This window comes from Hylaeus volcanicus, chromosome 2 (genome assembly GCF_026283585.1).
Source record: "Hylaeus volcanicus isolate JK05 chromosome 2, UHH_iyHylVolc1.0_haploid, whole genome shotgun sequence".
Classification (NCBI taxonomy): Eukaryota; Metazoa; Arthropoda; class Insecta; order Hymenoptera; family Colletidae; genus Hylaeus; species Hylaeus volcanicus.
The window spans coordinates 24,713,141-24,740,840 of NC_071977.1; the positions used below are offsets into that span (position 1 = coordinate 24,713,141).

Here is a 27,700-nt window from a genome sequence, read left to right on the forward strand (position 1 = left end):
CCTTGGATCGGTTGTTAATAAAGAATCACTTCCCCATTTCTAGTTTAGTGTTTTTTTTTTACAGTACATAACAAAATTTAGATTCTCCATTTCTAGTCTAGTGTTTTTTTTTTTTACGGAGCATAACAAAACTTACATTAACAAATTTCGTTTTAATTGAAAAGTAAGCAGAAAAATTTACATTTATGAACATTTCTTTGAATCTGTACGTATCTAGTTATGACATAGTAGTTGTTAGCGTACAAAGATTTGTATAATAACAAAGGGTTAACGATGAATCGAATCTGAACGTTTTAACACATAATTTTCTCGTTACATTTCATGGAAACACTGTTTTGCTTCGTAAATCGTACATATTTATATACCCTGAATCTACCGTAATAAATAAAACTTGGCACGGGGACCTAATCAACGAGTAATACTGTTCAGAGAATGAAAAATAATTATCTCAAGATGGGCCTGTGCAAGAGAACACGGAAAACGAATCTCGAAATGTTCTCGTAAGCCAAGAACATGAGCGCCGCTGTTAGAACGGTTTGCAGTAACTTGGCTTCCATTCCTTTGTATAACCCTGCTATCCCTTGTTTTCTATAAGGACAACAAATTTATTATTAGCTTACGCCAGTGTGTTACAGCGTTTTTCCTAAGTGGTATACTCACTTCAAAATGTAGAGGAGAATTTCCAGTGTACCAGCATTTGGTGGAAGGGTTGGGTATTTGTGACCATGCTGAAGATGATAATAAACGGTATTACAATTAAATCATTAAAACTCATTTAGGATAAACAATTTATAGAAATAAACAATTATTCCAATTATTATTTTGAGAGACACTGAATGCCTACCCTGAGTTTCGATTGAACCAACTGCAACGGATAAGTGAGCCCAGTGGCGATCGTCTTCGCTATGGCGCCGATAGCGAAGAACATCCACGCAGGAGGTTGCGACCCACCCATGGATGCGCTGATCCGCCTCTTGATGCTCTCGTAAGTCATAAACTGAATTGCTGGGTTCATGACGAGCATCAAACTCGGCAAGGTCCCTGCCCAAAGGTTTCTCAGACCTTCGTATTTCCATATGTGAATAAGGCCATCTGTGAAAAAGCATGCCAGCCTCGCAGCGTGTGATTTTAAAAGGTGGGCGGTGTGTGTACCTAACACCGTTAAGACGAGAGAAAACACTCGGTCTTGCGCGTCACGGAATAATTGTCTGCTGAGATTTCTGAAGTATAAGACTCGAACAAGGGACGAGGTTCTCGAGATTGAGCAAGAAAGTAGTAGGCCTTGCTTATGCAAACACGCAAGTATGCAATTAATGTTTGCAGCCGTTTAAACGTTACTTAAGTATAAGTCTTAAATTAATAGTACCGTTTACAACGTTCAATTTCTAAACGAAGGACTACACATACCATACAACGTATTGTATTCGTTATTGTTCCTCTCTGGCGTTTGACCGATGCCTCTCATCTTTAGTCTCGTATTCACCACCCATAACGGTGTGGTCGTGAGAACGTTGATAACACCTTGACAACAAACAATTCGATCGAGTCCACTTTTAAATAATGAAATTGGATAGGAGTGGTGATAAAGTATAAAGAAGGAAACGAGGACCTAAAATTATTTCTTATATCATTAAAATAGGTCTCCCACGGTCGATTCGCTACACTTTATTAGTCGACCCTGATATCTAATCTTCCGTATCAGCGAAAAGGTACCTGCGATCGATGCGACCAACAAATCGTTTCCAGCCGTCTGATTTCTTCTGGTTCTGAGCATTTTCAAGCCATGGAACGTGTAGAAGTAAACGAAATTACTGGCGCATAGGCTTTGGAGGACGGGTACCATTCCTCTATACAAGGTGTACCTTGAAAGAAGATAATCGTTAAACGTTCCTTACGTAAATGGTGAGTTCAAGCGCGGTGCACTTACTGTTTCAAGTAATTTAACAAGTTGACTGCCAGAGTGATTCACATGGAAATATCTACAGGGTTAAAATTTTGCCTCGAGACAATTGAAAACTATAGAATCTAACATTTATATTTGTATTCTCATCAAAATTTACAATTTCTTTCCAGATTTGTTTTCGTTAATACTTAGCCCTTAAAATTAATCGTTGAAATTCCTCGGTGAAAAGCTCTGTCACTCGTATGTGGTTTAATTATTACAAAATGCAACGTACGGTCCTTCCTTTTCGGTGAGCTCGCGAATCATTGCGAGTGTATTCTTCGAATCTCGGCCATCTTCGACTATAAAAAAAAGCAGAAAAGCGCGACTGTTATACAATTGACGGTACAGCGAGTGCATTGTAGAAGCGTTTCCGATAGGGCGTAGGAAGCTAAATATAGAACTCGCGAAGCCTGTTAAAATACAAATATAAAAATTCATTATTCTCGTTTCTGTTTAGCCTGTCACCTGTTAAGCGAGTAGAAGACACTACCCACGGTTGGAGGAAGGAGCCCCTTGTGCAGCATAATTTGTTATAATATTAGAAACTGATTTAAGTAATTGGTTTTTATGCACAGGATAGCGTGAAACATTAATTTTTACGCCAATCATTTACGAGAAAAGTGCTAATAATACCGCGTGTACTCCGTATACTAGATAAATACGCGCGTGTCACCGCATTCGCGTGACGTGCCGTATACCTAATCGCCCCGCGTAATTGCACTGAGGTAATATGCTTGTTTTCTGGCGATAAACACTTGAATGTACTCCGATCCATCGTTTCGATTACCATTGATTATCGCAAGCATATCCGTTGTGGTTTAAGATACTACAACAATTTCGTTCACGATAAGTTTTCAAGATATTCAGTTTTGAATAAGATTCGAGAGTTATTTGGAGGAACTGTATCGTTCTTAAACAAATAAAACAAATTTGTCTTCTATATTTCCGAGTAATAATTTAATTAATAAATAGATAAATAACGAACGTTTGAAAGCCTTCATGGGTTGACTCGAAGCTGAAGCTTCGTTAGTTTTATGGCAATCATAAATTATGCATTACGAATAAAATGGCGTATAAATAATTTTAATACACTCACGTTGCAAGCGGCTTCGCACGGTATCCAACGGAAAAAACGTTGCCATTGCAACGACGCTACCCTGTGGAACAATAATCATTATTTATTAATATGGTATTCACGATTCGATTGGTTTCCAATATTTATATAAATCACGTGTACTTACCGCAGCCCCTGATATGGCATGCACCAGCGTTTCGTAAGTAAAAACGCTTCTGTTATACGTTCCGCCTCCCATTGTCCTCAGGTAGTTCAAACTCGGCGATTTGGAAACTTTTTCAGTTAATGACTGCAATCACGTTAGTTCACACTCTCGTTGATTCCCATCGCAGAAATTGTGCGACACGTGTTCTTATATTCATCTGTGAACTTTATTTTATGAGAGCAAATTATCGATAAAAGAGCAAATGTCATCGCGAGAAAACGAGATATCGTAACTTCATCCAGCACGACGATATAAAAAAATTAATTAATCAATCGGAGTGACCAGGTCTCGATTATAAATTTCGTTCACGGTTGCCTCGGGGCTGTATCAACCCGAACATTGTCGATTAAAATTAGTGTTTCGCGAATTGTAATCTAATTAACATCACCGAGAAACACGCCGTGCACCGCGAACTAACTATGCAAACAATTCTCATTAACGTCGACAACTGTCGAAGAAAGTTTGAAGACAGTTGCTTAGGAGTTTCTACAGGTATGCTCCACAGTCGATAATCTACCAATTACTTTAGTTTATTACTTGCTACTTCTATGAAAAATACCAGTATTTTTAAACCAAGCAACGTTCCAAGTCTTTATAACTAATATTCCATAGATTTAACGTTAGGTTTCTGCTCTATAAAACAAAAAATAAAAAAGTAAACATTTCCCTCGTTTGTGGTACCAAAACTACAAGTACTTTATTCTCGAAGAAGTTACGGTTAATGAAAACAGTAGACGATGCATTCTGTGTATACCTCGCGAACACTGTCGACGCTTGTTCAACCGCGCGATGTCCGAGAGAGTGGCACGCCGAGTGATCACGTCCTCGCTCGACGAGTAGTACGCTTGCTCTGGCGAGGAAAAAATGTTGTAACGTCGTCGAGAAGAGAAATCCACGTGTCGACTCACGTTTAGCGTCGTTACGAGAAGACGGCCTTCGTCAATACACGCGGCTGGCTCGTTTCGCTCATTCCTCTTACGCGGATAGTGCACAACTGAGCATTCCAATCGCGAGCACCGATTGGAATGACGCGTTTCGAGCCGCGGATCGGAAGGCCACAGTTCCACGTCTTAGCTCGTTTTATCGTAACGCAGATGCGACCGATAAAATTACTTCAGCCATGAAAAGCCCCACGGCTGATAATACGCTTGCGCGTGTTCACGCGCTTGCGGTAGCTACAGTATTTCGAGAAGTCGATGGTGGAGCTAGCTCGTATGATTCGCGAGCATGCGCGTCTACGAGTTTCGCAAGCGACTCGACTGCTCTATCATTGCAAATAATTTATAAGAAACGCGGGCGAGTTTGAAAGAGCGTAGGTTAGATTATTACCGTCTTTAATTTCAGTTTGATTGTTGCGACGACTTCGTGTATGAATCAGACGTGAGTTACGCAATGAAACGAGACAATCAGAAACTGTAAAACGTTATATGGCGACGATACAAAGTCACAATATCAAGTTGTACGCGAGATAAAGTTATCACGATAAACGAATAATTTTCACAATTGCTCGTTGGACGCGAGTACAATCTGAATTTGGAGAGACATGTTCAAGTTGTTATGCCTTTTATAAATGTTATAAATGTGTAATGTAGAAGAGTACCGATAACTTTAACATGAGTGTTGAATGTTGTACAAATATATATTTCATATTTGCGAAATTTAATTTGCATTTCAGGAAGCATTCGAATGAAACGAATGAACTGATTTAAAGCGTCGATAATTATCCGAAATAGAAACAGAGGATAGAGTACAGACACCGTGGGATATAAATTACCAGCGTAAAATCCCCATCTTCTGCCATGGCTGTAGCAGAGCGACCATAACTCACCCGATTCCCTGACGCATTATTCTGACGCAGAAGCTGGAACCTCCTAACCGGTGCAAAATTTCACAGCTCGTTCGCGGTTATCGCTTGCACGTTTCAAGATATCTCCTATTTATTTTCCCACTGGGAGTTCACGTGCCAGGAGTTCGTTAGGGGCGCAGACCTGCTCTCGAATTTCCACCGTTAAAATGAAATCTACCCCTTACGTTTCGCAAACGCGAGCTCCCGTGGTTCATGGTTCCCACAAGCGTTCACCTGTCGATCGCACGAAAAGTGATTCACGCTACGTTTCATTTTTCTTACGTTTTTCTTCAGCCAGCGAGAGTACTTTTTCAAACAAGTGCACGCCGCGAGAACTCCTCACGAGAAATTTTAGACTGCAGCTTGGATTTCTTTACGATGAAAGAGCATAGAAACGGGATGGTTCACGTTCTCCAGAGACAAGGGAAATAATTTTTCTTTTCTCAAGAATTTCAATTAATTCGAGAACTTGTTCGTCCATTAAGTAACTTTTGATGTCACCGTTGATGTGAGTAATGTCACAGTTACACAGTCGTTATTATCTTTATTTGTACGATGAACGTTTAAACATGATGACCACGAGAAGAGTATTTATGGAAATGTTTAGTCGTGTACACAAGGTGTTGCGGAACATCGAAACGAGCTGAAATTTGCAATTCCTCGTGTGACGAGAGAACGATTCGTCCTCGAGGCACGAGAAGCAAAGATCTGTTTGTTCACATCCAAGGAGTACAAACTAAACGTCTAGCGGAACGTCGAATTCATTGGATAGTAATTCAGAAATCGTATCGCTATTTCCTTGGTTACCAAGATCGCTCGTAAGTGAAACGTCAAGGGAACAGATTGGCGATAGTGAACGAGACACTTTCCGCAGACGACCCATTCTTCTCGCGATAGATAAGAGAATCGAACATTTCGTTCATCATTTCACGCCAGATAAATTCCATTTACGCGCCAATGGGAGATCGTCGTTTTGAATAATGAAGTTCTTTATTCCACGATTTCGCTAATTCAGATAGGTAAAAGGACCATGTAACGCCCTTAATTAATCAAACGAAAGCACATTTAATTTTCGGAAGCGATACGACAATGTGCTCGAACAAATTTGTGCAACGCACAAAGTCGAATATGTTCGTGGAAAAATTATTGTTGCGTCGATATTTCGTCGGAAGCGATAAAGGAGACACTCGCACGATGTACGAGCTTTGTGGCGTCTCGTCCGAAATTCCCCAGCTTCTTCGCGGAGTTTAATTAAACATTCCCCGCGTTTGGAATTCTGTGGTCACCTCTTCGTCGCCGTACTGAAACTCCTTCTAATGAGTTCCGAGCCTCGATACTTGAGCCGACGCCGCAAAGCCGACGCGACCACTCTTGGACGTTTTTTGTCAGACCTTGTTTCGTCCACCCCCAACCCTGAAAATTGGAATTTCTTATGTACAACAGCTGTTTCTCTCTTGCAAAACTTCCCTGATATCGGCGCCCCGTCTCGCGAAATTACGACAGATGCTGCAAACAGCCTCGTTTATGGAGACGGCTTTGTCCAACTGGATTTCCCTGGACGATTAATTCGCGACGACTACGCGTTCTCGCGTCATAAGATATATTTTCTTCCTTTTTATCAGTTGCAAAGTATTTCTACTTTGCAAATGCAGCCTTCGATTCGATTGCTACGGCAGCACGATACCAAAATATTATTAAAAACAGAAAAAGAATGAGTAGGAAATCTACAGACCAAATAAGAGTATACAATATTTAAAGATATATTTCTTGAGGGATAATGCATTTTTATTTAAGGCCGACAAAAAATCGCCTCTGTATAGACTCCAAGTGAATCCGTAATGAAAAAAAGGTCAATTAGTTCGCATTATTTTGAATTCATTAAATTCGTTAAAGTGAATTAAAATATCCATCGCCAGCAATCGTAAATAGTATTAACATACGTCGCTATTCATTGTTCTTGCGAGCGTTAAATTGATTAAAATATTTTCGGCCTTAAACTTTCGGCCTCTGTCGGCAATAATAAATCAAACGAATAATAAATTTTGTTTTCGTTGACTGAACAAGCAAATTGAAGGTTGCTTTCTTATAATTATTTTTAAAAAGTTCATATTTATTCTGTTGCAACCGATGCCATCGTTTTATTTGAGAGCAGATTCTAATTCCAATGTAAAAAGCGTGTTAGGAAATACGGCAACCAGTTTGCTCGGGAGCGCCAATCGAAGACACCTTTGGAGAGGCGAGTGGCCGTAGACTCGATTTAAATAAATTTCAATCGTAGCTTCCGCGGGTGATTTCCTCTCGGGCAGATCGAATCATCGGTAAAAGCTGTCTAGAGGAAAAATATCGCTGGAGAAACGACGGCTGAAAGGGCGTCGGAGTGTATAAGACATCGACCATCGAATCTACAGGACGATGGAATTCGATTAGCTATCGGATGGCCTTAGAAAGCGTGGCGCGAATACTCTAGAGCTAGTGAAAAGATAATACCAAACACGCGAGCATCTTTTCATCCTTTTCAACTAACTTTCCTCGCACTGCGCGCCTTGGAAAATACAAAATTTAATCTAAATCTGTTTAAATAATGTAAATATAACCGTTCGACGTCACCTTAGTTCCTTTCTGTACGAGGATTCAAAACGAGGATTGTCCGAAAGGCCAACGAATAACTAATCCACAATTTATGATACCTACGTGTATTCGAGTAACGCGCAATTCTAGAACGAGGCTACAGCGGTCAGAAAAATTAATTAATGTATTAGTCGAGTAATTGGCCTCACCCTAGGAAAACCTGCGGGGGTTGTTCCGCCCCTAGCCAGCAGCGGAAGAGGTTAATTAATCTGCAGGGAGTACCGTGAAGATGTCTTTTCATTATGCTGCGAGGGCGTTGTCCTGAAAGCGATACCCCCACGCAATTGCATAAATAAAGAGTGGCGATTCAAATTTCACGGCATTTTAAATACCTGACGGTTGCACACCCCTAGAATCGTAATTACGTTGCTCCTGTTACCTCGTTGAACGTCGTCGTGCGAAGAATTCCCCGGTTCTCAAGAATCTTCATCGTTAGTATTCCAGTCGCAGAGCTGTTAATTTCTTTTCAACGAAGTGCCAACGAAAATCCAATAATCTGTTTTCTAATAATGAAACGAGACTGTAATTATGGTATCTTACGAGATGCTCGGCGATAACTGGTACGTTGATAATGAAAGAACGCCGGAATCGTTTACGCAATTTATTACAAGACAAACGGAACGTTTTTGGTCCGAAAATTAGGGGTGAGGTTTTACGAGAAGAGCTCGTTTTTCGTACGTATTGTTTCCATGCGCTTTGATTATTACAGTAACGATTACTTAACCTTAAATAGCACATATGCGCGGTGATGCGACAACACTATTCGAAGCCCTTACTGTTTGTCACAGAAGCAGCCTTATTCTCCGAACGAATCGAATATAGTTCGAAAATTAGCAGCTTCTCGGTAGCTTATCGAATTCATCATGTCTATTATTGTCTAAAGTCGAAACGAAGAAATTATTTACCTAATTTTTCACTCGATCACTCGTAAGCTGAAATTATTTATTCCTGGCGCTGACGCTACAATTGTTAATTCCTCGTTACAAATTAATACTAAACGAAATTTGAATTTTCGAGTTTAAATAAGCTTCCGAAACTCCCAATTTCGGACGATATTCGACATGACTCGAAGCTTAGCGATAATCGATGGACGCATCGGATGTTCGTACATATATGGTCGAAACAATGGCGTACTTTCCCGTTCCATATGAATAAATTAACTATATACATGTATACGGTATTTGGTTCGTATCGGCTGGACACGATTATGCTTACACAGAATCGAAGTTTCACGACCAGTCGACCATTCTGGCGACCATCGTAGAGCGTACAGCTGTGCTGATCTCAAACATCGATTTTATACACCTCGAATAATGAGCGATATTTAAAACAAAAATAAAATACAAGACTTCGATTTCCGTACTTTAAATGGAAACTAAACTAAGCGAAACTAATCTGGTTTTTAATACGAAACCGAAAACTGTTCTATGTCATTTTTATTCCAATATTTGTACAGATAACGAGGTGAGCTGATCGAAGGCGGGTAGAATTAAATTCACGTAATGGAGGATTGATAATAAAATAGCGATATCTGGCTGGAGTCAAGTTTCCTTTGGTACAATTGAACGTCAACGGTGCTTCTGCTGAGAAGATTTAATTAAAAGAAATGTGTAACACTATCTCATCTTCGGGTACAAACGGTCGACTGTTCCGACGGCTCACCAAGAGCCCCAGAAACCATCGGGGAAACGGTGTTTCTCTGGCTTCAGCTAATTACACCGAACTTTTCCCGTTTTAATCGTCGTCGATTAATTAATTTAACAACTCGATCCCCAATTATATCTTATTTTAGTAGTACACGTTACTTCCGGGACGCTATGCTAGAGCTATTCCTTTAATTAATTAAGGCGAGCAGCGTGGTCGGTTTAAAACATTTTTCATTCTTCGACGATCTTCGCTTGCGACTTCTCGTCAATGTTATTTCAGTTACCCGCGACATTCAACGGATAACGTAAAAACTGAACATTAATTCACGTTTTCTTGCACTTCCTCTCAGGGAAGATTAATTGGTCGAACGTATACAGCGCGCAATGTATCACCTCTTTCACTCTAAACTTTAAACATTTTTGCGACAGAACGTTTCGTCTACGACAAATGGTTTCCCCCCCTGATTAGAATGGGCAAAATATCTATAAATAGTTCATTTTATAATTAAAATTCTGACGTTTCTAGATGTGAATTTTGCCCATCCCTGCCATAGATCTGTGATCATCTTCTTGTCTTATTTAGCGCTAACTATTTCTGGGACTGATTCTATAGGTCAAACTAAGACGAAAATCAGAAATGACAATATTGGGTTGGCTTTTCTATTTCTATTAACATACTTAAATAAGAAATACTTGTAACTACGTATATGTTCATACCTACCTAAGCGTACAGCAACTAATAGCTCGGACACAAATCCTCGAACACAATTACGTTGTTCGTGATATCCTTTTTTTCTGTTTTTAATTTTGGTCTGTAGAATCACCCCGTAAAGTATCCACCACTAGGTAAACACTTTGTGTATAAATGCCATAGATTTTCACAATTAACATCGTACAAACATTCCGCCGTCGACGAATATCGTGGCGAGAAACACTGATTTCTCGCCTAACGACTTTTGTGCGCGATAATAAGCGTCAAAGCGAAGATCGCCCACGAAACCAGTTCCGTTGTTTTTTTTTTCAAATTCAGATTCATCTCAGAACGACCTCTGAGAGATATCACTGAATGGAGCACGTCTTTCTGGCTTCGGCGGATCTGAGGGTGATCCTCGATCCTGGCGTGTTGTTCTCCGCCCCAGCTGCGAGGGAACACGTTTTCGTCCTCATGATCATCAGGTCCGTTCTTATGCTGGGCCGTCGCACATTGGGCGCCACGACGCCGCAGGCGTCGCTCAGCCGACGCTTTATGCTCAGAGTGGCTTTGTGCTTCGGCTGGAAACAAATTGTCGCTGTTTGAGACTTTCATAAAAAGAGTCGACGGAAAAGGGTAATCGCTTTTCGCGACTTAACACGAGCACGCCCCAGCTACTAACTGTCCAATTTCATGCATTCCCGAATTCGAGCGTTATTTACGTCTCCACAAAACTCTTCAGCTTGCACCTGGTTTTGACCCACTGCCACGGAAATTTTGAAAGCGTCTCTGACCGTTTCAGTTCGCGAACTCCGGACGTATAAAACGAATTAATTTTGGATCGCCAGCCGTCCAACGATCTCCAGCATGGAATTTCTAAGCTTAGGAAATCTCGAAATGGCCGATTTACCGATTTGGCATTGGGTAAGCGCGCCTAATTTCGTTAACGCCTTGCCGTATATGATAAATTTGAGAGCTTACCTGCGATGGTGGTAACATAGTCGGGGAGCCAAAGGTGAGGGGAACCTTTCTGTGATGATTCGGTGCCATTTCCAAGGGTAAGCCCGCTACTACGAAAAGTTGGTAAAAAAGCTCCTCCACGTGAAAGTTCCTCTTCGCGGAAGCCTCCACGAAAATGCAACAATCGTCTTGACTATTGCAGTACTCTTCAGCTTCCTCTATCTGAACTGTTCTGTGAAAACACGCGCGACGTGTTTGTAACTAGATTTACTTTGGCACTTTGCGAAATGCTGTAAGGTCGTTAGCGAAACAGCGTCGTTATTCCTACATGCAATGTTGCTTTGACCTATCAAGAGTATGAAACTGGGGTAGCCAAAGGTCAAGTGTATATCGAGCATTACTCATGCAAATCTTCGGACACGCTATATTGACAATTAGATGATGAGGTAAAGAATAAAAAGGTCGGTAATTTCAGAAAGCTCTGTGAAAGCGAGTTAAAACAGCTCGATATACTGTATAGTTCAAATTTGTATTTAACAAATAACTGATGAAAATTATTCGAAATTTGTATCTGGATAAAAAGTTTGCCCATCTCTGCCTGCAGATGTTTTTATTTAGGAACGTTAGAACCTCGTGTATGTAGTAGTAAACTAAACTTTAAATTACTCGTGTAGATTTTATGCACAGTGCACGTACTTTACGTCCTTATCAGATTTATTTCCCACGATGACCATGGGAACCTTCAAATTGATCTTGCTCCTGCTTTTCGTAGCGCTCTGGGTTGCGCTCACTTTAGTCTCCAGGATCGATTCTCGCAACCTGATGGCCTCCTCGAAGGACTCCCGACAATCCAAACTGAACACCACCACGAAGAGGTCTCCTGCGTTCCAACATGAAAAAGGACGAATGATTCGATAAATAAAATTTTGTGGAATACCATTCCTTTCGCAAATAGTGTTACCAGGAATACATCTTTCGAACCAGAACACTGTTACATGGATGCTCTCATGTTTTACTCAAATGTACCAAGTTCCATACATCTTTACACGTTACAGAAATTTCCTGTAATATATTTAAGAAGCTATTGTACGTTCGCAGCCTATTAGCTCGGTATTAATGGCGACAATAGCGACCAGTAATACCGATTACCAGGTCTCACCACGAGGAGGTTGCTGCGAGCGGAGACCCAAAGAGAGAGATTTGCAAACGGAATCAAAGCTTCATCAATCTTCCTTTATATTTCGCGAATCTTTCAGTCAAGACTGTTCAACTAAGGATGCGGAAGGAGTCAAAGTGAACGATTGATGAAGCGAACTGGAATATAGAAGTCTACGCCATTAGAAATCATTATGCCGCAAACATACTTTCTCTTCGATCCTCCCAGATTCCAAGAACTCGACAGAATAAAGTTTCCTTGCGGACTAAGGGGTAAGATTCAGCGATAGACTGCGAACTTGGAATAGTTTCTTAAATATATTGTAACAGAGATGTATGGAACTTTGTATATTTCATCGAAACGTAAGAGAACTTATACGTAACATCGATGTATTTCAATAAATTCATTCCCAGTAACACGCATTGCCACCCTTTTCCCTCTTTTGCTTCCCTTTGCCCTTTACGCGATCGCACGGTATGAAGCAAAGGAAGAGGTATTAAACTCTCGAGTGTTGTTTGATCATTCCCTTCATAGAACGTACGGAGGCTAGCATGTGAGCAAATTCTCGTTGCGAGAAACTTTATGGTTTCTTCGTTTGAATGAACATTTACAGCCGTACTTAATAACCGTATTCGGCGCATTGTATAAAATCAGCGTAAGTTTGTTAACGAAACGGACGTCTTGAAATATTTGAATTTCAAAGTGTTATACTTTCGCGAGAAAAACGGCGGTGTTAAGTTCAACGTAAGGACCGTTTATCTGTATTTGGTTATCGTTTGCATGCAAATTATTCAGAATCTTGTTAACTCCTAAGGCAAGGGTACCTTTTACGTTCGCCAGCGATCCCGGGTATAAAAATATTCGACCATAAATTCCGGAACATACGAGAACCCCTATGTGGGTCGAACGATCTTCTCGTTGAATTTTTTAATCAAACGTATCCGCTTGAAATTTTCGATGGAATACGATGTCTAAATAAATTTTATTAAACGCACCGTTGAAAATTGAAAATGTCCGAGATGGTGGTAGTAAAAAAACCTGTCACGTACGTCGTCTCGAGTAACTTTACGCGAACGGGTGCACATGCGATTATACAGGGTATTACGTATAAAATGTTACCGTAAGAATGACGAAGTCGATATCTTCGTTAGCTTCTGAGAAAAAAAAACTCGTAACTCCGTACAAGGGATATACCCTGTATAATGTAACCGATGATCATCTGAATAATACACAGCGTGCGCGGGATTTATGAATATTTATAAGAGCGTGACTATTTTTATCGTCAACGAACACGATTATTTATACGCCTCTCGGCGTCGAGTTTCTCGTCCCGCGATCGACTTTTAACGAGTTTACCTTCGTGTAAAAATTCTCACCGAACAGAGGAATCGAGCTTTTTCTCAAGTTTGCCGGACAAGTCCGAGCAGAACTTCGCGAAAAGGTCCTCGTTGATTGCAGTCTCGGCGGCAGTGTCATTAAAATGACAAAAAACACTTTCAGAGCTGGATCTACTTGTTGAAATCTTTGCCGATGTAACAACTTTCCCGGGACGATCCACCGTGCGAACAGATGCTCCTTTCGCTAGTTCACGAACACATTGACGCTTTTTATGGTCATCCGACCCTCCACTTGTAACTCCGTAGACGTCAAGTTGGTAAATCCGTGGAACTTTCGGCTTTGCATTTTACATCGAGGTGCTTGGACTTTTTCACTTTGTCAGACACCACGGGCTTATCGAACGAGGAAACCCCTGAACCCTATCAGTGTATCGCGAGGGAACTTGGAGCACGTCAGGATTTCGTAGATTCGAGTTTTGGAACTGTCTACTTTTCGCAGCGAGGCTGCACGGATAACGATACATAAGGAAACCTTGCATATTTGTGTCTGATATATAATTGCAATTGTTCACGATTCAAAGTTTTTATTCAGATTACATTGTATTTTGAAGCTTGTAATTTTGGCTACGAGTTTCTCTCGTTGACGTAGGCCCAGGTCAAGTCATAAAAGCCATGTGTCCGCTAACTGTTCGGCGATGCTGAACATAACGAGTAAATTATTTATTATTCGAGGTCCAACAAAATTTAGTCGTTTAATGGTGTTAATCTTTATTATTCGAGATAGTTATAAATATAAAAAGTTATGAGTATACCAAGTGTTTTGACACTTAAATTTAAGATTTTTCAAAAAGCGAAGTTAATCGGTTTGTGGAGTGAACGGCACATTTATTCTCAACTCTCCGAAAACATTTTCCGAGGAAGAGAATTAAAGGAGAAAGACGAAAACGAAAGAGCAGTTTCCACCTTTTCTTGCAGCATAATCGGAGAGTCCATCTACAGAAATGGAGTTAGAAAGTCGCCAGGAAAATGGTCGCGAGTTGTTCGCAACGCGGGAAAACCTGTCGCAGATTGAAAGAATAAATTGCGTTGTAGTCGCCTCGTTTCGAAGTTTCGCAGAAATAGGTACGAATTTATTGACTAGCCTAACAGTGTCGGTGGAGCTCGCTAAAAAATCTTTACGCCTCCCAGGAACCGAGCGCACGAGAAACTGTGCGGTTGCAGGTGTCTGTCCCCGTGTTTCAAGCACGGTTGGAAAGTTTCTATTATTTGCGGATCAGCGTTGCCGTGATGCATCGCCGATCACGCGGGAACAGCGGCAAGAACGGAACGTGGATCGCGTTAGATCCTTTTATCTTGGCCGAACTTCCAACGGAACTTGGTTGGTTGGTATCGTGAACGTTCAGCGCCGAACACTCGCGCCGAGTAAATCCTGAAATATCCTTCGGCTTTCCAGCACGGTCTCCCTTTTACGTGTTTCTGCGTAAAACCTTATTCCTCCACGGTATTCGCTACCCGTGTATATGTATGGATGTTCGTTCGGGACGTCAGCTGCCTTGTTTCCGTGTCGTTTCCGTCGGCGATGCGCACGGAAGAAAAATTAACGCGGGCAAATGGATCGTTGCGAACGCGACGTGAATACATAACGCGGGATTTTTGCTTCGCGTTTCCCTTGAATATGTTATTCGAACAGCATCGTGTCTCCGTTTTCGCGATGCGAAAGCAAACGTTTGTGCCTTCTTAGCGGTACGTTTCTCTCGGATAGGTACCATTTTAATATTTTCATTGTACTTTCGTGTTCTCTCGTAAAAATTGATTTCTCGCAAAAGAGTTAACCTCCGCGGTGGATGCTAGCCGAGGGTTCAGGATGTAAGTCTTTCCTGTATACCTGATGTTCGAGGCACCGTCGAGGTTTGTGTTCTTCAACATTCCATGTATATGTCAGATGCTTGTAACAGGTGTCTTGAATCTTTGGAAATTTTGAGACACTTCAACGATATAAAAAAAGATACAGCGAACCTTATCTGAACCGCACAATTTCAGGTTCTCAATCGTTCGACTGAACGATCAGAAGAGGCACTTCTATTGACGATCGTTGAACCGTGTCATCATCCCGGTGATTGGTAGTCGTCGAACCGTGACAGGAACACTGATGGCTTAAAGAGATCACCGCTATACCACGCACTCTGATATCAGCGTGTCGTTTGAACCCCGAAGAAACAAGCTGCGATGCTGGCGAAACGTCGGATTATCTTATCCAAAGGACACGGCTTAAGCCTGGAAGCCTCCGCTAGTATCTTACTTAAAGGACACGGCTTACACTTAGAAGCCTCGGTTAGTATCAACCACGAAAAACTGGGCCGCGGAGACCTGAAGTATATATGTGTATACACGTATAAATACATATACATTAAAATAAAGAGAGATGTTGCTATAAAAATGTTCCCTTTAATTAGGAGAAATATTTTGAATTATTTTGTTGATATTTGTCAGGTTGAATATTTGTCAAGTGGACGATATTCTTATTTTCTCTTCTTACTGTACATGAACGGTGATACCAGAATTTTAACTTCTTCCTTCGACCCTCGAACGTTCCGCGTTTCGCCCGTCTAACCGTCGTTCCGACTACGCTGTTTCCACAAAGCTTGATTTATTCACTGCATTCACCGGCTGGTATGAACATTCGTTTGAACACACGCGTAGAAACCAATTTTCCGCGTTCGAAGTACCGCATAATTTGCGATACACTTTGAAACAACACGCAATAATCCAGTATGATAGCATTCAATCAACGTAGCAGGCTCGATAACGAATCCCGTTAGGTAACAATAACACGACGTTAACGGCGCAAACTAACGAGCAAAACGATTCTCGTGTTACATTCAGCGCGCTTTAACGCGATATAAAAATAAACGACTGATTTTTTTATTATTTATCCCATGCATAATTGTAAACTGCAGACGACTCTCTCTCTCTCTCACTCTCACTCTCTCTTTCTCTGAATGTTCAGGTGTGGTCTCGGAATGTACACTAGTACGTATTTCTGAAGGAAAATTCTGTGAAGCGTGTCCTCATGTTTTAAGCATGTAACCATTGTGATACTATATACTTCGTTTTCTCAGCAGAATTCCAAATGTTTCGCGACAAAATGATCGTTATGCGTATCAAAAAAATAAATAGTCATTTTGGTGTACAAATATGTGGCGTCGTTCAGCTTTACGTCAACCTGTATACGATGAAAGGGAATCTCCTTCGTAAAGGGTGGACTTCGGGTGGAATGGAATCTTGGATGAAATCAGTTTCCTTGTTCCGACTAATTATCGTCGTCTTGCCCGGTATCCGAAACAATTGAACATAATTAATCGCCTTTCGTTGCAATTAATCGCGACGAGACACCGCTTTAATTAACTTAAGAGCAGAACGTTTCTTTAAACGGATTTCTTTCGAGCCGCTCCCTACGTTTAACGAAACGAATTACATTCCGTGTCGTTAATTTCCTGGAAATTCACTTAGACATCTTTCTTAATAATATTTTCTTGGCTAACTTGAATTAAAAAATCGACCTACGCGAGAAAAAGTGGGGCATGCTTTGCACGAGGCTATCAACAACCAAAAATAGGTTAACTTGTAATTAACGGCTACCTTCGCTCCTGTAATATTACTCAACTTTAACGGGCAAAAGTAAATTCTAATTACTCTTCGTCGGAGTTATTGCTTGCGTAAAATTGAGGAAAATTTGAAGGGCTTTCGGGCAAAAAGCTGTTGACGTCCAGCGAGCGTTTCCTCTCGAAGCGATATTCGCCATGCGGTTAAAATTGGCGAGTCCGCGATCGTTGGAACGTCTTCCCAAGCTTCGCTTATCCTCCTTCGGACGTTGAAGTTTTTCTGCCGTTGGCAGTCGTCCCTCTGTTTGTCAGGAAATTGTTATCTCTCGACGAGCAAACTATACAGAGTGCGCGAAAAACTTGTCAAACTTTCAAGGCGCGATGTGTTCGGAACGGGAGCGTGGAATAAACATTGACCTGAAAATCTGTACGAAGCCTCGAAGATAGTTGCTCAAAAATTATTTATTTTAAATTTAATAAAACGTGGAGAATCCTCGAGGATTAATTAAAGGAATCCTCGAATTTTGTGGAAATTCGAGCTAAACTCAAGTATACTGCTTTCAGAAATCTATACGCACACGTACACATATGTATGTAACGTTTTTGACCTACAATCGTGATCTCCCTCTACAGGTTACCTACCAGAAGCTTTTTTACTCACGTTCTTTTTATATTCTACTTTCGCTCCATGATGTCTTTTCCCGCTACTTTTCCACGGTTTCTTGAAAATTCGATAAAACTTTTACGATCCCTATAAATACTCCAACCATTCGCAAACGGTTCGATATGATCGCGAAACTTGGAGACGCTTCGGCCTAATTCGCGCACCTTGTTGCTTCGCTAGTAAGGTAACTTTTCAACGAGCGTTCCGAGGCGATAACAATGTCCTCCCGGAACGCAACCGGTGGTCCATTCAGTCCTGTATCGCCACAATCACTTTCGAGCGTTCGTCACCGAGGAACGTCGATATTCGATCACGGTATCGAGCAGATTGGAGCGCAAAGTTGATCTCAGCGGACGCGATTGTTATGGGATTCGTCGATGGATCCGCGAAAACGGAAGGGAAACCGAGCTTGCGAGAACGCGGATTGGAAACGCGAACGGAGAGCTTGGTATTTCTCTGCGAACGAGGGAGAGAACGCAGCTGGGATAGAAATTGAAACAGGGAACAACGCGAGACTCGTGAACAATGATGAGGAACAATGCGACTGGGGCAGGTTCCCGTGCTCGCATGATGATTTTGAAAGAAAATTGCACGAGACTCCGTTCGTAATGCAGGAATTCGTTAAAACGGGTTCTCGCTGCTGGCGGTGAATCTGCTTGTGACGAAATTACTAGACGCGGGCCGTCGATAACGTTGTTTCGACGGGGGTTTTCGAAACATGGTTACGGGGGATGATGCGCAGCTGGCGATGCTGCGCCGCGGATATCCTATCGTTTCAGACTCGTTTGATCGTTAACAGTGATAAATTGCTGTTCGATTGAATTGAGCAATAGCTCTGTACATAGAAATATGTGACGTCGATTTGGGACTATAGTACATCACTGTTTATGTAATAGTTAGACTGTGTACCTCTATGCAATATAAAATCTTAGTAAACGTACTCATAAAAATTGAACTTAAACAGGAATTTATTTTACTCTGCAAATGTTATAATATGAACTTCGCTTTCAATGCTATTTTATATTCTTGCATACTGTGTGGATTTTATAGTTTTTTGCACATTCAAACTTCCTATAAATGCCCAAAGATCCGCAGTCTGGTAATAATCTTTTTCTTTTAAATTCACTAATTCGTATCCCTCGTATGTATCCGTTCGAAATCCGTAAAACGACAGTTGCAATTCCTTGCAACGTAACGTTTCTCTTCTCCTTCCACGCCACGATGAAAATAATTGCATTATTGCGTGTATCCGTGACGTCATTACGACTTTTACGCTACCGAATGTACACTAACCTGTCGCTCCGTCGACAAGAGGGATCCTTTTACTCGGATTCGCATCCACGGCGTCGAACTTTCCTCGGGAGGATGCTTCGCTCCGTCCAGGAACGACGCAGCAGTTGGCCATTGTTGCGTCCGTGAAATACGTGTCAGCCATTATACCGTGAAGTCTGTGTTCCTGAATCGAAAGGATTCCTCGTCTCTCACCTCGGCCGGCGTCGAGATTCTCATTGTCTTTGAATTCGGGTCGCCGTCCGTGTACCAAAGCGTACTGCTTGTTCAAGACAACTCGTACGCGATGGGGTTGACGAACCTTATTACGACAGCGATGTCCAACATGCCATGCAAGGATTCATTAAAAACTAGCTGCACCCTGCAGTTTCACCCGTGTAAAATACTATTTGTTTTATGTAGTTCGTGTTCGACGCACAGTGTGATATTTCAGCGATCTAGCGGTACAAAACTTATTATGTGGTCCAATATCTCGGAAACTATTAGGCCATCCGCACACGAAGTTACTCAAAAGAAACGTAAATGGTTGGTGACTGTATTCACAAACTAGTTACTTATTGGTTAGAAGTTAATATTCTCGATCATTGCTTGAACAAATATTGTTAATAACTATTGTCAGAAATTAATTTTTAGTTATTCTAGCTAGGGGATAGTGTAGCTTTTTATTACTGAACAAATTTTTAGAATCTGTTCAGTAGTTCCAGAGATTACCCCCTACATACATACGAACAAGATTTACTTCTTTATAATATTAGTAAACAATACTTGTAACATCATCTCGTAACGTCAGAGAAAGACGTGTTCGTTGAGTTCTCGAAGCGTAACGGTATAAATTCTTGAGTAAATGTTTAAGCAACAGTTTCTAGGATATCGAATAAATAATGTAATATCGCGCCCCCCTATGGTCAAGAATAAGGAATGAAAGGAAAACGCGAATCGTAGGGTGCGGGATTGGTCGCGTGCGAAAAGCGGTCGACAGTCGATCCGAGGATCGTGGGTTAGAATCTCCGTGCCTTATTTTTCGTTGACTCCTACAATAATAATTGAATTCTACCCTAGAGGGTGCGTCGAAAGTGTTCATTTATTAAGGGGTAAAGTTTGAGAGATGCCAAGCTACGATTCGGTATGGGCTTTGAAATTGAGCTACTCGAAGCGAACTTTGCAGGGAAAGCGGTGATCAATCTTACGCCAGAGTCGGCTTTAGCGGTAAATTAGCTCCTTGCTTCTGTACAGAGTAATTTACCACGGCAATGAAATACTCATTGTCAACGATCCGGTTATCTGGTATCGGTACTCTACGAAGTTGGAAATCATAATCCGGAGACCGACTTTAATAACGGTTTCACGTGCAGCGTAATCTCGATGACTGGGACTTGGCCAAGTTAATAACCAGACCTCTTTTTTCCCCTATTTTGCATAGCGTGGAGCGTTCATGCGTCGCCTCGCAAATATTCGCATCGTGACCGTCCATTGTACGAAGGCTCGCGAGGCACGTAGGTTGCTCGTACGACTCGTCGGGATCGAATTTTTCATGGAAAAGCCAGGTTCTGCGCGAAACGTCCCTTCATACAGCGCGACACTTCAACCGTATCTTGGTTTCCCGTTCGAGGATATCGATACGTTTCGAGTTACATCACGATTTTTCAAACTCGACCTCGCAGTAAGTTTATTGCTTATTTACGCGCCCGATTTATTCATTTTGCGGCCTTTGACCCGGTAGAGGGGACGGTCCCTCCATTTTCCCTGCCCTCACTGTTCTTTTCCAGAGTCTCCCCATGGATTCAATAACCTCTACTCACCCTTCGTTTAATACATTTTCCAGCCCTTCTTCGTTACATTTCATGCTACCCTACTGCACGCTGCAGCCTCTATTCGTTTATTCTGTCGAGTTCAACGAAATGTCGTCGCGTTTTGCTCGATGGAAGATAGAGCTAGAGGACGTCCAATTTTTAGAATAGGAAAATTTTCAAATTACGCAGCAACAGAATATTTCACGTAAAATTAGTGAAAAATCAAACCACTTTTGCTAGAAAGTATATCACTTACATTCACTGAACGAAATGTATAATGTATACTACACGTATCCTCGAAATTTATTCCTCTCCACCCTTTCCATGTTAGTCTTTTTCGCGAAACACCTTGTTTTCTTCCTGTTTTCTTATTCATAAATGATTATTAAATCAATTAGTATTCAACGGCCAGCTGATTTCATGCTTCGAGAACGATCTGGAGAACGAAGAGTGAACAATAAACCGGCCAGGTCACAGCAATCAGAGTCGTTCGGTACGTCGTTTGACTACCACCTCATGCATTGTGCCACTTTCCAGGCATATTGGTTCTCACCGTTTCAATTGGAGCTGCTGTCCTCTCGTCTTGCTACTCGGTTTACGAAGCGGTTTATTGCCAGGTGCTCTAAATATTCCTGCAACGTTGCCCGCTCTGAATTTATTCCGTTAATTGAAATTACGAAGAGTATCTTGCAGCCGGCAGGTGTCCTCCATTCTAGGAGCCAAGGAAATTTCAGCCCACCAGATGATAGCTTGGATTGCGCTGTCAATTTCAACCCTTAACGGTCCAAGACTTTTTTCCTAAATATTTTTTATTTCTACGCGTAACGCTCGCTCTCGTGAACTCTGACATAACCGAGGAACGTGTTTGCGTTGGTCGTATGCGCAAGAAAGATGTAGACCCACGTGAACTGGTTAAATGTTTGAACACCTAAGAAGTTTAGGAAGTTGAAATTCCCTTAGGAGTTGGTGCACTTAGGACGCGTAGACTGTGTGGGATCTACGATCTTCTAGGAATTCTCACAAACTTTGAATCATTAAAAATTGTAAACCGGCTTGCGATTGACAAACGCATAGAATCAACGCCCAGTAATTCAAAACTATCTTGAATTTATTCGCCATCGTCTCCATTTCTATGTTCAATTCGATATTCCAGTTTTTATTTTTCCATCGTGACACATGTCGTTCTGCGATGCAAATTGAAATTTTCATTCAACGAGAAATGGGTGGATGGTTATTTATCTTTCATTTATCATTCGAAATTTGTATTCAGACAGGAATTTTGTAAACCTTTCTTAACGCATTACGCATTACATCGTCAAGGGAAATAACACCTTTACATAGTTTACCTAAGAATCCAGGTTAGGTTTAGAAATAACACCGCAACAGCCTCAGCTGCACTTTACCTCTCCGCACACGTTATATTCTTTAATAACGTTTACGTTACATGCACCCCAGGGCTTTGTGTAATAAAGTCGTTAAACACAATATATACTTTATGGATGCTTTGCATTTTCAAAGCGGTATCTCTACGATGTTTTTCAACTTTAGTTTACTTCGCGAATAGTTTACTTTACCGCTCGAAGCAGTTTTATTTGCTAACAGCGAGATTTCTTCGGTATTTTATATCTTGTTATTAATGATTATCAATGTTCCCATCGTAGAATCTTTTCTATAATCCACGAATACTTTGACTATAGAAGGTTAATAGTGTTTACCTTCCACATAGAATGCACAAGGGCTCGCGCAATGAAGATGTCGAACAAAATAGAATAAAAACTTCCTGGAAGCTTTGCATTTTCAAAGCAGAATCTCCATGATATTCCACCGCGGAAGATGGATCGGTAGACATTAATGCAACACCAATGGAAAAATGGTCGAACTTTGAAACACACTTTCGAACTCGAAGCCCGAGGTTGGTCTATTTCAACGCTGAATGCAGTATTATTTAGTCATAGCGAGGTCTGTTCCGCAATCCGTTGATTTCCAGGGATATTTTTTCAGCGTGGATCAATATTCCAGCGAGAAGTTTCCATAGATTTCGCCCGAGCATTCCAGATCCGAGAACATTAGTTTCGCATGGGAGACGGTGGCGAAGTTATAAATAAATCAACAATCTCGAATGAATTATTCGTCCAACAAAAATTACAATCTGAATTTCACGATGAAATAAAGATTTTTTTTATTCATCACGTATTATTCGAATGAAATACTGCTCGGGTCTGGTTTGAAGCGATACGCTTTAATCTCTTCGCGGATGGAGCGACAAGCTGCACAGTCGTTCGTGCGTTTGTTAAACGTTATTTATTACAGGGCTACGAGCGCTGAAGCTGGTAATTAGTTACGCGCAATAATCACGGAAATTCACTGTGAAACAGGGCGTTCAGCGTCTTGGATGATATTTCACGAGCAGATAAACGTTCCCCTTGGAACATTTTCATTAATCACGAGCGAATGATGCTTAAAAACGAGAATGTTAAATTGAACCTGGAAAATCGCGGCTTCGTGGCACGGATCTAACGCTAATGTTACGAACTGGCTCGTGTTTGCTAATTTTAATTTCCCTCTCATCTGGCCAAAGAAGCGTTTACACGAATGTAGTTAATTGCTGTTGATTCGCAGCGTTAGGTTTGGATATTTAGTCAATGGTGAACGATTCATAAAATGCAAACACCTGTGCCGATTTAAACGGTTGAATCGTTTAAATCGCCCGACGCATCCCTATAACAAATAAATATGACTCAGGTTGTTTGAAAAGTCTCCATACGAAAATTCTAATCTCTATTTTTTTTAACAGTCGTTCCAATGAGTTATCTACTATCTTAGGTATATGATCCATTTTTGCTATATTGGCGGTAGCTGTTTAAGACCAAAGAGACGCAGACTCCGAGAAATTGCGGATGGAAAGTTCCAGGAAATAAACTGTCGTCTATACGCCATCGGATGGTGACAGTTGATGACATCACTCACATCGAAGTCCATTACAGCGTGTTTTGCACGCGTGTGTTCGTGCCAAGAGCTATACACTTGTGACCATTGCCTGTATTCGCGACTCCATCAGGTTTACGATACCGCGACATCATGTATTTTCATTTTTTATCTTTTACCACAACGTGGATTCTAAACGTTACTTTCGAGTCCAATACTTTTCCGTTGAAAGGATGAACGACTCGTGTAATATTCCTTTTTTATAGTATTTCACGTGGTTGCGCAGTGTACGCGGAACACGTGATGCGTGTGCGTAGTTCAAAATCGAATGATCGATACCCTTACGCATACCATCACTTACTGGCACCTATTTACCGTCTGTCAGTCACGTGCGACACGCGTGATGGAAATGCATTTTTCCAGAGTGTTGAAGTGAGACACCGCGTTGCGAGTCTGTTTTTTGTTTGTAAAACCATTCCAGTGATTTTTCAACAAACAACGAGAGTAACGAATGCACACCTAGCTTATATACAAATTTATCGTTATTTACAAAAAAAATTGCCACGATAGCGATAAGATAATAAAAACGAGGTTACCTAACAGACATCTGATATCTATCAAACTCGACTTTGATCCTAATAGCCTTGCTCCATTCAGAATCGTCGCCCACGTTTCATCGAGACGACGACGTCACTCGGGAGCTCGTGAATCACATCTTTGTCGAGTAAACACGTTTCAGCATGCTACCCATGGCTCTCGTATCAGCGTTCGATCCCGTCCGCATTCACCCCTTCTTGTTAAAGTCACCATCCACAACTTGTTGAGTAGCCTTTCTTCGATACCACGCCTGACTCGCTTCCACGGAGTTCCAGCGAATTTCGACCATGCTCGATTGACCCCCAATGCCTCCCGAAATATCGCTACCACGTAAATTCCAGTCGCTGGCAGCAGTAGTGGAATGTTCGATCGCGAATCGATTCTCAGCTAAATCCGTCTTTTCACGAGATTATCGATCTTTTTCCCCTTTTGCGGTCCATACTTTTCGATTTGAATACATTTTTGTCGAGCCTCGCTCGACATGGAACTGCTAAGGGTTAACCACGCAAGGCTCAATGGCGCGTTATACCTCTGTAGGGTTCGCGAAAAGATGGATTAACAAATGCTCGACTACGAGAGCGAACAATTTTAGGGGAGTGTCTCGACAGGATGAAATACGAGGAAAGTCTTGATCGGAATTTTCCTAATCTCTGCACGTTCCTCCTTAATCCAGGATTGTTCTACCTTTCCTTCCGCGATACGCCCACATCGTTACTATTTTTCGAGTGGGATTCCGTTCGCTGTGGCTCGTTCCAAATGGGTATAAAAATCCACCAGCAACAACGGCTATACGTGGCATGCTCGCCGATGCACGCCACGTTTTCATCGTTCCTCTGCAATTCTGTGTGAGACGCGTGGCGTCAATATTTGCACACGGAAGTTGAGCTTTTTGCGGGAAATACCGGAACTGGGCAGAAACTGGGACAAGGTATAGCTCATTTTCAAATGCGGATGGAAAATACCGATGCAGGAAAATATCCAATCCAGTGATACGGTCTATCGGTCGTAGATACAACACTTTGTTCTTTTACAACGATGCAAGTGTGATATCCACCCTCGTTTCTAAGTAAATAATGATGTCTGGATAATTAACTCGGATACTAAATTGATGTTTCATCGATGTAATATATTAATATAACCAACAACGAGGTCGAGAACAACGATAAATAATAAATGCTCGATGGCTGGAGTTGTGTTCAATTCTTGGTGACATTAAAATTTCGCAACGACATCCTCTGTCATGTCGGCGTCAAAGTGGCATTTCTGTTTAATGGAAACGTGCCGTTATAGACGATTCCCGTGCTTGTATCGTTAACTTTACCCAGTCGCCAGGGTAAACATAAATAATTTACGAAATCTCCATCAACATTTACGAACACGAATGGTGCCGTCCAAGTGTTTCTCGCGGACACGAGTGTTATCTCTCAGGGGAGTAGCTCGCGTATCACGAAACAGTTGTGCAATAACCGTCAAACGGGAAACACAAGCAAATGGCTTTCAGCCCGAAGGCGGAGACGGTTCGCAATTGAACGCGATGGTGACCGTTCGTGGCACGGAGTTTCTGTTTGTGGTACTCGCAGTTGACGTATCAGCGACAAACGGTGAGTTGATGTGAACCGCGCCGCGATGGAAAGCGGGCAATCTTCATTTGGGAGACACGGAAAACGGGAAATGAGAAGGACGAGTGAAATTTCTGGGTGGAACGAACGAGAAACGCTACGAGGAAAGCCGTCCAGAGGTGGCAGAGAAACCGGGAAAATCAATTTGAATTAAACTCTTGGCAGAGCAATAAAATCCTGAAAAGTCTACTCGAAATTCCAAGTCTAACGTTAACGCTTGTGTAGCTCGAGTTTTAATTGTCTTTCGAACGACGAAAGTTGAGAAAACGTAGCCCAACCGTAGACTTCGAGGGAAAAATCAAATTTCGAATTGGATTCAGGGAATCCATCGTAATCTCCCCTACTCAGCGACACTTACTGTTTGGGATTCACGATTTGGATCAACCGTGAGGGAATGAAAGATCAAATTTATGCATTAACTCTCAAATGAAGCACGTTAATCTCACTTATGCGCGGTCACGATGATCGTGCAGGGGTTATTTCTCGCCAAATCGATCAGTTTTTATAGTCGAATGTCAGGGATTCCGTTGGGGAATTGAAGCACGATATAAATCACGCACAATCATGGGGCTGAGTAGTCGATGTAAACGGGAACGTGCTCTAGGAATGAATTTTTTCATGAAAAATTCGAAAAAGTATAAGCGTGTTTCTTGTACAGAGTTAACTTTACTTTGCGCAAAAAGTTTCAAGAAATACACCTATACCGCTTACAATTTTCTCCGCTCCAAAGACGACTTTTCCGTCCAAACGAAAATTCAGTTCGAAAAGCCAATCCTTCCCGATAAAAGTAAAAAAGGAAATAACGAGTCGATTCGATGGCTAGCCAAACCGATTGAAGTTAAAAATCCATTCGCAGGTAGTGCGCGTTTTCGCTCGACTAGGTACGAATCGTAAAATCGTATTTTTTAGATGTAAAAAGCAAAAAGAAAACGATGAATTAAACTTCCTGTAATTTTAGGCGAGCTACATCGTATTTCAATTTCACAAAAATTCTCGACGGTGAGATCAAAAGGTGATTATTTTGAAATGGAACGACCTACATTCGTTTATTTTAAGCAAAAAGAAAAGCGCGGTTCGGGAGGGCATACTGACTTCTAAACTGAGCAGTTCGATGCAAGCGGTGATACGTTATCTTTCAATCCTCGCACCGTGCGATCGTTTCTATAGATTAAAGCTGACAGACTTACCTGTTAAGAAGGATAATCGTCGCATAGCGGGAAACGGATGGTTCCCGCTCGTGTCAAGAACGTCAAGCTGATGGACCTCTCCTCTAATCCTGTACAGTTTTCGGTGGAAGTCCTCGATGGTCGGTGTATAACTTTCATCGAATTTGTTGGACAAAAATCTAAATCAAAAGCACTCCTTTTTATTAGGTTGGCCCAAAAGTTTCTTTCGCTTTATTAATAAGTAATACATGCACAATATTTTATGTTTTATGTTACATTACTGAATTGTGCACGATTCATTTTGCTCCATTACTGTTACAACATGAATATCTATGAAATTAGATTGTCTATTTATATAAACACGACCACATAAAATAATTAAGTGCAACTCGCGAAAGAAACTTTCAGGACAACCTAATACATTATCTTTCGTGAAAGATCACCATCATTACAAAAGAATATACAAGCAATTTCAATAGAATTTGGAATAGAGAAATGACGAGCGTTATCGTTTATAATTATCGTTATAATTTTAGACAGTGTTCGAGTGGTTGTCGG

At 41.4% G+C, this 27,700-nt stretch overlaps 2 protein-coding genes across 8 annotated transcripts in view; both read right to left on the minus strand.

Annotated features, from left to right (window-relative positions):
* Positions 1 to 60: 60 nt before the first annotated feature.
* On the minus strand, positions 61 to 4,372 carry LOC128885208 (peroxisomal membrane protein PMP34). 6 transcript variants are annotated; one of them, XM_054139121.1, is made up of 10 exons: positions 4,134 to 4,372; positions 3,980 to 4,075; positions 3,187 to 3,309; positions 3,042 to 3,102; positions 2,178 to 2,355; positions 1,714 to 1,862; positions 1,408 to 1,521; positions 845 to 1,092; positions 661 to 728; positions 61 to 588 (listed from the first exon to the last, which is right to left on the minus strand). In XM_054139121.1, exons 3-10 carry the CDS (start codon positions 3,256 to 3,258, stop codon positions 444 to 446), a joined length of 1,035 nt encoding a protein of 344 aa, XP_053995096.1. In that variant the 5' UTR covers positions 3,259 to 3,309; positions 3,980 to 4,075; positions 4,134 to 4,372; the 3' UTR covers positions 61 to 443. The 6 variants fall into 6 exon arrangements, with proteins under 6 accessions (XP_053995096.1, XP_053995095.1, XP_053995094.1 ...); XM_054139119.1 differs by having other exon boundaries at positions 62 to 588; positions 3,187 to 3,382; positions 4,134 to 4,371; XM_054139118.1 differs by having other exon boundaries at positions 62 to 588; positions 3,187 to 3,389; positions 4,134 to 4,371.
* A 3,914-nt stretch (positions 4,373 to 8,286) lies between these two features.
* LOC128872235 (dexamethasone-induced Ras-related protein 1) overlaps positions 8,287 to 27,700 on the minus strand; it is a 54,319-nt gene continuing 34,905 nt past the window's right edge. Inside the window, exons 3-6 of one of the 2 annotated variants that reach the window (XM_054114699.1) lie at positions 27,164 to 27,321; positions 11,693 to 11,876; positions 11,018 to 11,228; positions 8,287 to 10,617 (exon numbers count right to left, since the gene is read on the minus strand). In XM_054114699.1, coding sequence (XP_053970674.1) covers positions 10,405 to 10,617; positions 11,018 to 11,228; positions 11,693 to 11,876; positions 27,164 to 27,321 — 766 coding nt within the window. In that variant the 3' untranslated portion in view covers positions 8,287 to 10,404. Of the gene's footprint in view, positions 10,618 to 11,017; positions 11,229 to 11,692; positions 11,877 to 19,048; positions 19,835 to 27,163; positions 27,322 to 27,700 lie in introns of those variants that run through there. The other variant, XM_054114700.1, reaches the window with a different exon arrangement.

Bases quoted from the DNA above. Each gene is read 5' to 3' on its own strand.
- LOC128885208 (XM_054139121.1), bottom strand. From the start codon at position 3,258: ATGGGAGGCGGAACGTATAACAGAAGCGTTTTTACTTACGAAACGCTG. The intron at 729-844 runs GTAGGCATTCAG...TATCATCTTCAG, and splicing joins TGGTTCAATCGAAACTCAGG to CATGGTCACAAATACCCAAC. The intron at 589-660 runs GTGAGTATACCA...TTGTCCTTATAG, and splicing joins ATTCTCCTCTACATTTTGAA to AAAACAAGGGATAGCAGGGT.